Source organism: Martes martes (genome assembly GCF_963455335.1).
Source record: "Martes martes genome assembly, chromosome: 4".
In the NCBI taxonomy this organism is placed as follows: Eukaryota; Metazoa; Chordata; class Mammalia; order Carnivora; family Mustelidae; genus Martes; species Martes martes.
The window spans coordinates 61,056,445-61,068,725 of NC_137891.1; the positions used below are offsets into that span (position 1 = coordinate 61,056,445).

The 12,281-nt window shown below is 36.3% G+C and overlaps 1 protein-coding gene across 3 annotated transcripts in view; it reads left to right on the forward strand.

Annotated features, from left to right (window-relative positions):
* The first annotated feature begins 3,299 nt into the window (after positions 1-3,299).
* EYA1 (EYA transcriptional coactivator and phosphatase 1) overlaps positions 3,300-12,281 on the forward strand; it is a 166,308-nt gene continuing 157,326 nt past the window's right edge. Inside the window, exons 1-2 of one of the 3 annotated variants that reach the window (XM_080802030.1) lie at positions 3,300-3,561; positions 5,089-5,216. In XM_080802030.1, coding sequence (XP_080658156.1) covers positions 5,093-5,216 — 124 coding nt within the window. In that variant the 5' untranslated portion in view covers positions 3,300-3,561; positions 5,089-5,092. The remainder of the gene's footprint in view (positions 3,562-5,088; positions 5,217-12,281) is intronic. The other 2 variants (XM_080802031.1, XM_080802032.1) reach the window with 2 other exon arrangements.

Consider the following 12,281-nt stretch of genomic DNA (forward strand, 5'->3'; position numbering starts at 1 on the left):
AGGTTTTTATTACAGCATTGACACCATAGTAAGAAATACTGGTTGAGGAAAATTTTAGCAGGAATATATTCTAATTAAAAAGCAGATTTATGCCTAAGGCTCAGTCTTATAAAATACATTCTGATTAGAAAATTGCCATTGTCTTTCAAATTTGGGAGTCCTCAGGTTGATCTGTGGTTGGGCAAAACCAGCTTGCCTGCCAACTCTATTTATTTAGATAAGTTCAGTACTTTCACTTTGAAAATTTCTTTTTAGTTTTGGGGGAAAAAAGTTTTAAATTATAGTCATTTTATAAAAATTGCTTCTAGCAAGCAAAAAAGCCTATGGAAAACCCATAATTTAGACAAGTACCTACATTTTATTTGCTCTGTGCTGCTGAGATTTAGAATCTCTTTCCATTTACAGTTTACTTTTCACAGAACATTATTAACTTTTTGGCTTCATACATGATCTTCTGTCAGATGCTTTTGATTTGTAATTTAGCAAAGTATAATAAACAGTGCAAAAGTCATGAATTTTGCTCGGCATCCTGAGCTCTGTGGTAGGGAAAATGTGATAAAATGTGTACCTTAAGTCTTGTTTGATGATCTCTCAAAGCAAGTTTGCCTTCTGGAAATAATTTCTGGGGTTGAAGAGCATGGTATTAACAGATTTAATGTGGCTATTCAATGGATTGGCGAAGTACTATGTGAGGTTTAACAAAATGAGAGAGACAAATTGAACATCAACAAAAGTTCCATCTGTGAAGAATTAGAAATTTAATTAGAAAAAAGGCAAACTTAAAAGACCTCATTAACTAATCAGAAGTCAAAGTTACTAGTTTAGAATTCTTGAATTTAAATTCTACGAAGTTCTGCTATCTTTTTTTTTTTCTCTTTGTATTTTTGCAATTCTCAGTATGCTGCTGTGGGTATTCTATACAAAGAGTTTTAAAAAGCATTAAAATGAAGTGACTCCATTGTAATAGAAGATGACTATTTGTGATGTTATGGGAAATATTTTTGTACTCATAGGAACATTTGAATTAAAAATACCAGATTAGAAGAAGACAAGAAACATATTAAGTTTATGGATGTGAAGCAGAAAATGTGAGCTTAATGAATGTCTAATAGCATTTTTCTGAAAACCATGAAATAATTTTTTTTCTCTTTTTGAATGTGAATATGGCTAGCTAATGATTTTTGAAACACCTTTTGCTTTTAGACCTTTAAAACACAGAAACTTCCTAAGATAGTGTCAAACATAAGAGAAAATCAGCACCAATCAGAAATAGGTGTTCTTTTCAGATAAGTCATTATTAAGAGTATGTTTCCTTACTGGACTGTAATCTTGTACTACACATAAAAAACTAAAAGCATGTGAAGTGTAGCATTTTGTAAACTGTAACTAATTTTGCTCACATCTGTGTCTAATTGTTGTCTGCATTCGCATTCTTGAGAGTAGATTTATTTTTCCTGGACCACGATGTGGATTCAGCTGACCAGCCTAAGTGAGGATTAGTTGTTTTAAAGTTATTTTGATTAAAGAGTCATTTTTAAATACAGTAACACACAACACATGGTTTAAATAATCCTGGAGACACAAAAGAATATATCTGAAGTATACTTAATGAAATGAAGATCATGGATATGGGCTTTCAAAAATTGTAGTGTATGAAAGTACAGTAGAGATTGAGGTCAGCGTTAAAAAAAATGTTGTTGTGCAAATGCATTTTTTTCAGTGAGAAAACATGTTAGAATAATTCTTTTTTTTTTTAAGCTTTATTTTGAAGTTTGACCAAAGACCTTATTTTGAAGTTCATTTTTAAGTTTGACTTTGAGGTTTAATTAATGATAGGCTAAGCCACAAATATAAGTATAATCAAACTTTCAAAGTATACAATGAAACTAAAATTATATTTCCAACATTATACTATCTAGCCAATGTTAAAATAGGAATGCATTTTAACGTTTAACAGAAAGTGTGTTTTACATACTCCTTCCCATAATTGGGCCAAGAGAGTTCTTAAAACTGAGTTAGTTCTCACCTATAATTTATTCCAGGTGTATAAAAGCAGGAAAAGGGGGGGAAAAAGGAAATTTATCCTTGAGGTAGATTGCTGTAGTTTCTAAAGGAAAACGCTTAATCTTGCGTGAGAACATTAAGCAAAAACTGCGGACGCCTGCTATCACAAAATGACATATCTACAGGCATTAAAATTGCATTTTCACTTAATACTCAGGCGTCTCTTAATTATTTTTCGTCCTGCACATATTCTAGAAACACAGACCTAGAAATTTCACAGAGCCTTACACCAAGATATTTAGACTCTAACCATGTGCTGTTCTTGCCAGAAAGGTAGAATTTCTTAATTTCATAAATCATAATTAAAAATAACAGGACTCAATAGCAGATACTCGGTTGGATCACTTTAATGCCATTTGAGATGCTTCGGTTCTCATCTTTGTTCTGTAGCCCTAATTGATGTCAGTTCAGGTTGAATGAAAATGCACATCAAAGATTTGGAGTTCTGAGCCATTTTAAGCATTTTTCAGAATGCTCTTTCCTGGGAGACGTTAGCCTGAGCTTGCAAACCAGCAGCCCACCCTCACCTGAGCTTCTCACCTGCTGGTAGCTTGCGCTGCCTCTGGAGGAAGGGCAGGGACTAGCAAAACCTGCACTTTAACTTAGTTGATTCATCTGGAGACAAAAGGCACCAAAACGCTGGCTAACTGGGACATTGACTTGATGATTAAGCCATCCATTCTCTTTGTTGGTTTAAACGACAGAAAATTAAGCGGAAAGCTAACTGCTTTTTCTGTTTCAGCAGGCAGTGGCAAATAAGCATTCAATGATTTTTTTTTTCTCAAACTTGCATGAGTAAATGAGCACATCGCTCAATGATGTGATTTGGGGGTCTGAAAACTTGCCTTTGCCAATTTTGGTCAGTCCAGCATCACCCGAAAGTCGCCCAGAAGCCGTTTCAGTAAATGTTAAATGGCAAATAGTAAATATAGGAGAAAACCATCATGATAAGGATAAGAAACTGTCAGGAGTCAGAAGGGTGGGCGGGAACTCTGTTTCAGCTGGTGATAGCAGAAGATGAAAGATCTTCTGAGGATGCTGGAGGATTAATTCTTGAACTGCTGTGAAACACACTCATTTTGCTAATAGCTATATATTTTTTTTTCCCCCAAGCACCTTCCAAGCTGCCTGGGCAAGGCTGCTTTGCATGTTGATTGGGGGAGGGGTAATCCCGTTTGCAGCTGTCATAGGCCAGTGATGAATCACTATCCCGTCATTTGGCTGCCTTCCCCCCTGACAAGGGGAGGAGGAGGGTAGACCTGCAGGAGGAAACAACAGTGGAGACCTCAACTTAAAGACAATATGCCTTTCACTGCTGCAGTATCCTCCTTTTTCTCTTTTGGTTAAAAGAGAGCATTGTCGTTTTCAGCCATGTGCTCTGTATAATTAAGAGCTGACAGTGAAGCAGAGTTAACAACAGCTTCTAATTTCTTACCCCTGATCACAGGTGCAAACATCTCAAACCAGTTCAGATGTTGCTGTTTCCTCAAATTGCAGGTAAGGATATTTGACATTTTTGGAGATTACCTTTCTGTGACCCATATCTATTTTTGTCTAGTATTTCTTCATTATTTCTATTAATAGCAACAGCCTCTGTTGGAAATTACTTAACAATTTGTGTGTGTGTGCGCTTGTAAAAAATTTTAAGTATGTAGAAAGGGAATAGGAGCCTGGGTTTGAAAATGATTATGGGCTATAGTTTCTGGTGTTAGGTAAACTGTGAATGTGTAATGTGAATTAGGAGAGAAAAGTTGGATTGTAAGCCATTTCTAGTTTGGATTTAGAAGATTTGGGGAAGTAAAAACTCACTTTAGAAGTTACATGGTTCATATTAAGCTGGTTTAAAAACTATTTACAGTAAGTTGAAGTGCAGCCTTTACATTAAAATAACTAGCTTTTATTGATCTGGTTGGGCGGGCAGAAACAGTTTTCACGTCAGTGGAACATTAATACCACCCTTTTTTTTTTTTTTAAGAAAAACACAGAAGTTTAAAATAAAGCGAATGGGCCTTAGATTTGAAAAAAAAATTGCAGAAGGGTATCTAGGTGTGTTTTGAGTCACTTGAAATAAGCCCCCTCCTTTCTATTAATAGAATATTAAATATAAATGGCTAATCCTGCAACTGTGCCCATGAGGAGTGGTTTCTATACCATAATCTTATAGAATAAGTAACTACTGAGTCTGAGAACTTCGATGGGGGAGGATTTAACTGTTTTTATAAAACGGTAAGAATGCAAAATTGCAGCATTGAAGTAGAATTGTTGTTTCCCTGAATAAGTGACAGCTGAGGTATTCCAAGTGCTAATGCTCGCAGGGGCTCACTGTATGTTGGCCCTATCCCTTTTCAATTGGGCACGCTGAATGTAATCCACAAAGCAAACAAGTTAGCCGACATCATAATGTTTTAATGCTGCATTTGTTTCAAGGGAAACAGAGGAACAATTAAGCAGTTTGCCAGAGTAAACACATGCATCAGGACTATCTCTTTCCCTGTCACTACACTATAAGCTTCAAGTGTTTTATTTGGTTTGGAGACCCATTAAATTACAATTGGGTGGTAAATTGTTAAGAGAGAACCTAGTGCTAATTTATTAGATGGAACAGATTCCATAGAAAAGTGATTTTTTTTCCTATTATACCCGTTTACGTATTTATCTTTTACAAAAATAATGCTTTTTTTTAATAGAAAAAGAAAAGTATGACTGCATTTTTTTTCCTTTGAAAATTAAAATAGATGCAATTGTGTCATTGTGATTTAATGAGCTGGGTAAGAAAAAAAAAGATTTTCAAAGTGTCATGTGAATGTTTGGTTGGGTATGTAAGGCAAATGACACCTTTGAGCACCACATGTTATGAAAGCATGACTGAAGTTAAAATGTAAGATGAACTATCTGGAGTCTAAGAAAATAGATACAAAGGGACTTTTGTGTGCATGGGTTTCAGAGGTGTCAAGTCGTTAGCACATTAAATAGTAGTGTTATGAATTTGGTACATCTGTCACACGGAAGGCTTCTTGTCTTTAGGTCTATGGAAATGCAGGATCTAACCAGCCCGCATAGCCGTCTGAGTGGTAGTAGTGAACCCCCCAGTGGTCCCAAACTCGATAACTCTCATAGAAATAGTAATTCCATGACTCCCAATGGCACCGAAGGTGAGTGTCTGCCTTCTCCCTGTTTACCTTGCGCCTTGTTTCTTCGTCAGTATATGCTTTGTAATTAGGTGGTTATGATTTCAGTCGTCAAACCCATGAAGCTACCGTTCTAGTTCCCCTTTACGTAATTTGGCTTGTGAATCGGTATTCATCCTCAGGAGGTGCAGAGGACTAAATTATTATAACACAGGCTGGTTTTATTTGGCACAAGTGCATATGTATGTATTTATACATATGATATGCATGTGTGCACAACATTTCTAACCTTTGAGTGTTTTTTAGCTCCTTGTTGATCATTCTCCAGAGCACAGTATCAATTTGCATTGTTTTACTCTTTGAGCAATGAAAATTTGGAAATATTTCCTTTATTTTATTTTCCCTCTTGTTACTAAATACAGTAAAATTTGCTTAACTGTAACATTGGACTGGATTGTTTCTAAATACCAGTCAAATTGTGTGCCTGATGTTCTTGTGGCTGTGACCATTAAAATATAAATAAGTAAAAGAAAACAAACTTGTTTACAAATATACAGCCTCATTTAGGAGATACATGAAATTTATTTACTTAAAGATTAAATAGTACACATTAAACATAGTACTGTTACAATTATCTTGTATAATGATACATAAGAATATGTAAATTTTATGCAGATATCTATTTTAGTCCATATACTCCTAAGTCTAAACATGTAAGCAAGGCTATCCCTATGTATTGTTAGCTGTTATGCACATTTCTTTAGGTACTATGTGTAATATTAGAACTTCAGCATATGGAAAGATATGTTACATATTATATTGTATTTATTTCTAATTTAGCCTATTGAAAAATTTCTTCACAGATATTTGTGCTTACTCCTTACTAAGCCTCAGGGCATAAATTTCACTAGAAGTTCAAGGAATTATCCATGTTAGACTCCTATCCATAAAACCCTTAACCATCATTTTCCAATCACCATGGTGATCTTGTATCGCAGTTCTTAAAAAATAAACAAAACTCAATGCCATATAATTGTTTGCAATATTCCAATGTGTACTGGTGAGGCCTCTTGAAATTAATAATATTATGAAATAGTGGATAATAGGAAAAATATAAAGTAAGTTGTTTCTGATATTAGACATCTTCATTTTTATACTGACAGTGATTATTTTTAACATGTAAATAGTCTGTTTTTACTCTTTGAGTAACTACATTCATTACCAGTGTTTATGAAAAATGGTCACTGTCATTTTCTACCAAAGTAGAAACTTTGATCTAGCAAAAAGAAAAAAAAAAAATCTTTGGATAAGGTGGCTTCTCATATGAAACTCTTTCCATTTCGATAGGTGATCAAAAAGAAATTGGAATGGTTTTTAGGAAAGCAATTCTGGTATCTAAGTAGATTTTATAGAGCCAATAAAAAAAAATCAAGGAGTCCTTTATTCCCTCCTTTGGAATCTGGCTTCAGGTAGAAGCCTGGCTGCTGCCCTGTGTCGGGGGCGTGTGCAGTTCCCTGGCTGATGGGCCCTGTGCCAGTGTTCTCACGCAGGTAGCTGCTGACAGGAGGGTCGGAGGGGGCCATGGGTGCAAACCTTCTGTAGTCATTCTCCTCACTGAGAAGTCCAAAAAAGAAAATCATTTAAAGGAACTTAAAAATAAAGAAGACTGGTTAAGTCATTTTCGCACTAAGCATACATTTTGCATGGAACCGTAATATACAGGAGTAGCAGTAATTACAAAATAATAATAGTTGATTTATGTATGAAGAAATGAAATGGGGATAAGGCAGTTTCATTCTGTCATCATTTCCTGGCAAATCGTCTCCTACAGAGTAAGAACCACATAATATGGAAACAGACTATGTGTTGGGGATTGCCTCCTAGGAAGGCCTTGTGTGAATGATGTGTGGCTTGTTTTTTAAAGGCATGTGAAGTGGTTGGATTATTTCTAAAAGTTTACATTTAATGGCTTGTTGTCAGGTCCATATTCAAGAATATGTATCTTATATAATTTTTGCATAACCAAAATAGTTCAAAAGAATACAATATATTAGATAACTGTGGAATCTGCTCAGCCAGGCAATCTGGCAAATAGAAACTACTTACTTATCAAAAAAAAAATAATCTCAGGTCTTGGGAATGAATTTTTCAGACAAATGCAGTTACTCATCTCACTTTATTCGTAGCCATCATTCCTGGGTGTACTTTGCAAGGGTTATGGTAGAGAGGGAAGTTAGAAGATATCAATATAAATTATCAAAGGGTGAAGGGAAATTTGGTCAAGACGTTGGGTATACCCAGTTTCATTTTAGTACATAGTTTAGAAATATGGATCCAGATTTCCTTCATGATCCACATTACATGCCTTTTTAGATACAAATTATATAAGAAAGTTCTGGGTTATTATTAAGTTTGTGAATCAATTCATCATGCTGCTTACATGTTCCATAATGTGTTTATTTCACTGCCCTCAGTCACCACTAGAGGAGTGAAGCTTAAAATTAGTGAACTTACAGTGTCTGGCAAGCCTCCCTGGGATATAGTCATTATAGATTTTCCTCGTACTTCTTTGAAAATCTTATTGATTTCGAAACCAGCACTGTTCACCCATGAATTAGAATGCAAAACAAGAAATTCATTAAAATTTAAGAGTGTGTTTAAAATAGCCATCATCTCCCCAAACTCCATAACAAGTATCTCTATCTATATATGCCATGATTTATTTATTTTTTAAAAGATTTTATTTATTTATTTGACAGAGAGAGAGATCACAAGTAGGCAGGGAGGCAGGCAGAGAGAAAGAGGGAAAAGTAGGCCCCCCGCTGAGCGGAGAACCCAATGCAGGGCTCGATCCCAGGACCCTGAGATCATGACCTGAGCCAAAGGCAGAGGCTTAACCCACTGAGCCACCCAGGTGCCCCGCCATGATTTATATTTAGTTGACTCTACTTCAGCTTCGTTGAAATGAGCTTCCTTAACGAGGTCAACAAAACTTCCATTTAGTTTACACAGTTGTTGGCTTTGCCCGCGTTTCTATAGGTTCTCTTCTCTCTCTCAGCCATTTTTTTACTTCCTGCCACCACTTGTCCCTATAATGAGGCTAAGAAAACATGAAAATCTCCTGTATCAAAAACCATAACTTCATCTGAAGAACAAACAAGAAGGGAATGGAATGGAGAGGCAGAGAATATTAAGTTTCTTCTTAAGTCTGCTGCCAAATTATCATAAGACTCAATGTTTGTAGGTTCGGTATTCACAGACTAGTGCCTATTTTCATGGTTCATCTAAGGGATAAAGACAGAAAGACCCTGAGCTCCAGTCTCCAATACTGTGCTTTTTAATTTCCTAGATGAAATGTTCTTCAGTTAGAATAGCTGTTTGAATGTTTCATATTTCAAAAATTTCAGCCACTCGTGTTTTATATTCTAGTCCAACCTCTCTGAATCGTTATTGTAGTTAACTGTTGGTTTCACACACTATAAATTCTTTGAGATAGAAAGCATAGATAGGTAAAAATACAAAATAGTAGCATGCATGAATGTTTGCGTTGCAATGAAAAAGGCACTGGTAGAAGTGATATGTTTCCAAATGAATTAATAAATATTTTAGTTACTATTAAACACTTAAGGCTTGCTTTGGAGGAGACTAATGGGTAGTTATGAAAACAGCAATTGTGGCTTTCTTTTAACCGTTTTGCCTATTTTGAGGGGAGGTAGGTAGTCTTCCAAGACAGGATAGAATAGAAACTTCTTATTAGAGAGATTGTAAAATCATAATTTTTAAGACCTTCTTAAGCTTCTTGCTGGTGTTGCTTCCCTAGATCCATATTAAAGCGCCGAATCTGAGAGGATTTCTAATGTGTGGATTTATGTTCAAGCCTCTGTTCGGTCGAGTATGTGTGTTGATGTCTGTGTTGTGTAAGTGTGAGAAGTAGTTGGGAAACCTTCCTAGGAAGGACTCAGTGTTATAGCAGTGACAGGATTTTTATTTACGTACCTGATTAAGGCCTTGTTTGAAAAGCAGTGATTCTTTCCATCTTTGTTTTTTTCTGGTTGTCTTATGTCTATGGGAGCCTAAGATTGGTCAGTTCATATATTGCTGGTTTGAGTGTTTGTTTTTGGTTGTCTGGGGATAAGGAGTAGGGAAGGGCAAAAAAAGAGGTGTGGGCAAGTGGAACTAAGAGCTCTAATTCTACGTTTTCTCTATTATAAATTTAGATCCAAACTCAGAAAGAAGCTTAAACTTGTCTTACAGCAGATGAATTTGCATTTAAGTGACATAAAACCAGATGTAGTTGGAATCCTCACTACAAATAGGGTTTCAGGAATTCTGATGGTAATTCAAATAGTAATTTTGGATTGGTATATCAGATTTCCACGATGATAAGAGATACAATCTTGAATTAGGTGGCTAAATTTTCTGCATTTTAAAATTTATTTAATTTTGTATTGCATATTTTAAGATGATAGGTTAATTCAATTTTACAAATTTATATTATCAAGCTATTTTAAGGTTTTATCATTTCTACAAAGCTTAGGACACTAACAAATTATCTGAATTTGTTTTTCTCACTGTAATGTGAATTTAGTAAAATACAGCTATATCCAACTAGAGTATTTTTGAGAAAACCTTATTTACAAGAAATATGTAAACTGGAGTGAATGTGTATAAAATTATGGTTTGAGGCTGCTTTTTAAAGGCTATATTTGTATATTTGTGGTCAAATATTCTGTTGTCAATAGAAACATGATAATCTAATTTTATTATTGTTTACATTCTGCACATGATTTACTTTCTGGAAGATTAGGAGACATTGTGAGTAAAAGGATTTCTAACTGACATCTTTTAAGTTTGCCCGTAGCCACATAATTGGTCTCTTATAAATCGTTGTTAAGCAAAGGCCATGAAAGGATAAAGGAAATATTTTTCAGATTCGATGTTTGCCTATATATTGTGTATAAGAAGAGTTTCCACATGCCTGTTACTAATTAATAATAATAATGGCTAATGTTTATAAATAACTTATTGTTAGTCATAATGCTGACCATTCTCCATGATTTATTTCATTAATCGTCAGAAAATTCCTGACCTACCAGCATAACGGTTAAGAGGCTGGATCTGAATACCAGCTCCACTATTTATTAGCTGTGTTAGCTTCCGTTCGACTCAGTCTCCTCATCTGTAAAGTGAGGATAATAGCAGAACTTATCCCGGGCTGGCTGTGAGGAGGATAAATAAAACCAACAGCACACTTGGAATTTACTAAGTGCTCTGTATCTATCAACTCCTTTACCGTGGCTAGAAAATAGGCAGTTCAACAGTGCTATTGCTGTTTTTTACACACTGAAAATTGAGTCTTAGAAACTTCAATGCCAAGTTTAAAGGCACAGACTTTGTAATTGGCACCACTAATATCTGATTTAGTATTTGAGTCAAGTTCTGTCTGAGTACAGACCCTGGGTTTTAAAATCACCATATTCGGGGCACCTGGGTGGCTCAGTCGGTTAAGCGTTTGCCTTCAGCTCGGGTCATGATCCCAGGGTCCTGGGTTCGAGCCCCATGTCAGGCTTCCCACTCAGTGGGGGGTCTGCTTTTCCTTCTGTCCCTTTCCTCCCACTTGTGTTCTGTCTCTCTCAAATAAATAAAATCTTTAAAAAAAAAAAATCACCGTATTCGTCTTTGGAGAGAATATGTGATTCCCATCACCTATCTTTTCTGATACTTTTATACTAAACACTGGTGCCTTCACTGCCACATGGATGCCTTCGTAACTGGAGAACACCATTCCCTAGCAAACGCCAGAGCTGTAAAAGGACCTATGGCAGAGGTTTTGATGATGAAATGACTTCATTATGAGGACACGTCCCCAGGGCAGTTATACTCTGGTCTTTAAGTTCTCATGTGCGTGAGCGTATGAGATTTCTTCCTGGTGTCACCCGTGCATAACATATTGTATCAATAGGTTGAGTTTTAAGGGATTGTCTCTTACTAGTTTTCAAAGCCTTAGACTTAATTATAATTCCATCAGCTGTCTGTCTCTGTTAGGCTTCTCTGGGATCAAACAGAGATGGGAAGTCCTCTCTGCTTTTCATTATAATAGTCATTATTATATGCACATTTGGATTGGAGCAGTGTTACTGTGAAATTTAAAAAAGCAGTTCTAGTTTTGCTACTGCTCAGGGTCACAATTTTCTATGTCAGAAAGTATGGGTGGGTGGGTGATAAATTTGGTCACATTTCCCTTGACTTAGAGAACCAGGTTGTATTGCCCAAGTAGAACTCAGAGAAGCAGCTTCAGTAGCATTTTTGGGGGGCCCCACAGAAACAGCAGTTCCCGAAGCCAGGGTTTGGGAGCATGTGTGCTGTTGTCTAGGAGTGGCAAGTTGCTGTGCAGACAGTATGAGTGGAGGGAAACAAACAGGAGGTGTAGGAAGTGAATTCCGAGGATAAAGGGGTGGTGGGTATGCGTAGGGCCTTGCAGGTGGGCAGATATACTAGAATTTATTATAAATAGCTTTCATAGTAAGAATAGGAACTCCAGTGCTTATTGCCTGAAACTAGGCTCACAGTTTCTGGAGAGCCAGAGCCAGGCTTAGATAAACTCATGACTCTCTGGAAACCATCTACACCTAACTCCCAATGCCTACTAGTTCAGAGAATCCCATTTCTCTGACCTCCCTTCCCTAGCTGGACCAGAAGTTTGGTATGATCAGAAATCTCTATCTCCTTTAGAACGTCCTGTCTTCTGGGAAGCATTTCTGGTTCCCTCCAGGGAGATGTGTGAATCTTTAGTGAGTGCTAGTATTTGGCTAATTCTTAATCCTTCACTCACAGATTCTTTGCCTGAAGTAATTCCTAATTTGTTACGATGGCCAAGGGCACCCAGGAGTGAGCTGTATATAGATAAAGAGGTGTGTCTCTGTGTGTCCACTTTGCTGACTTGGAGTAAAGTCCAAGAGTGACTCATTTTCCGTTTTTGGCTCCAAATATACAATATAATAGGAAAAAATACATAATTACAAATTTTCCATTCTTACGTAGGCAAAGTTATCTGACGCATTGCTGTCTTCAGCGACTGCTAAATAATCA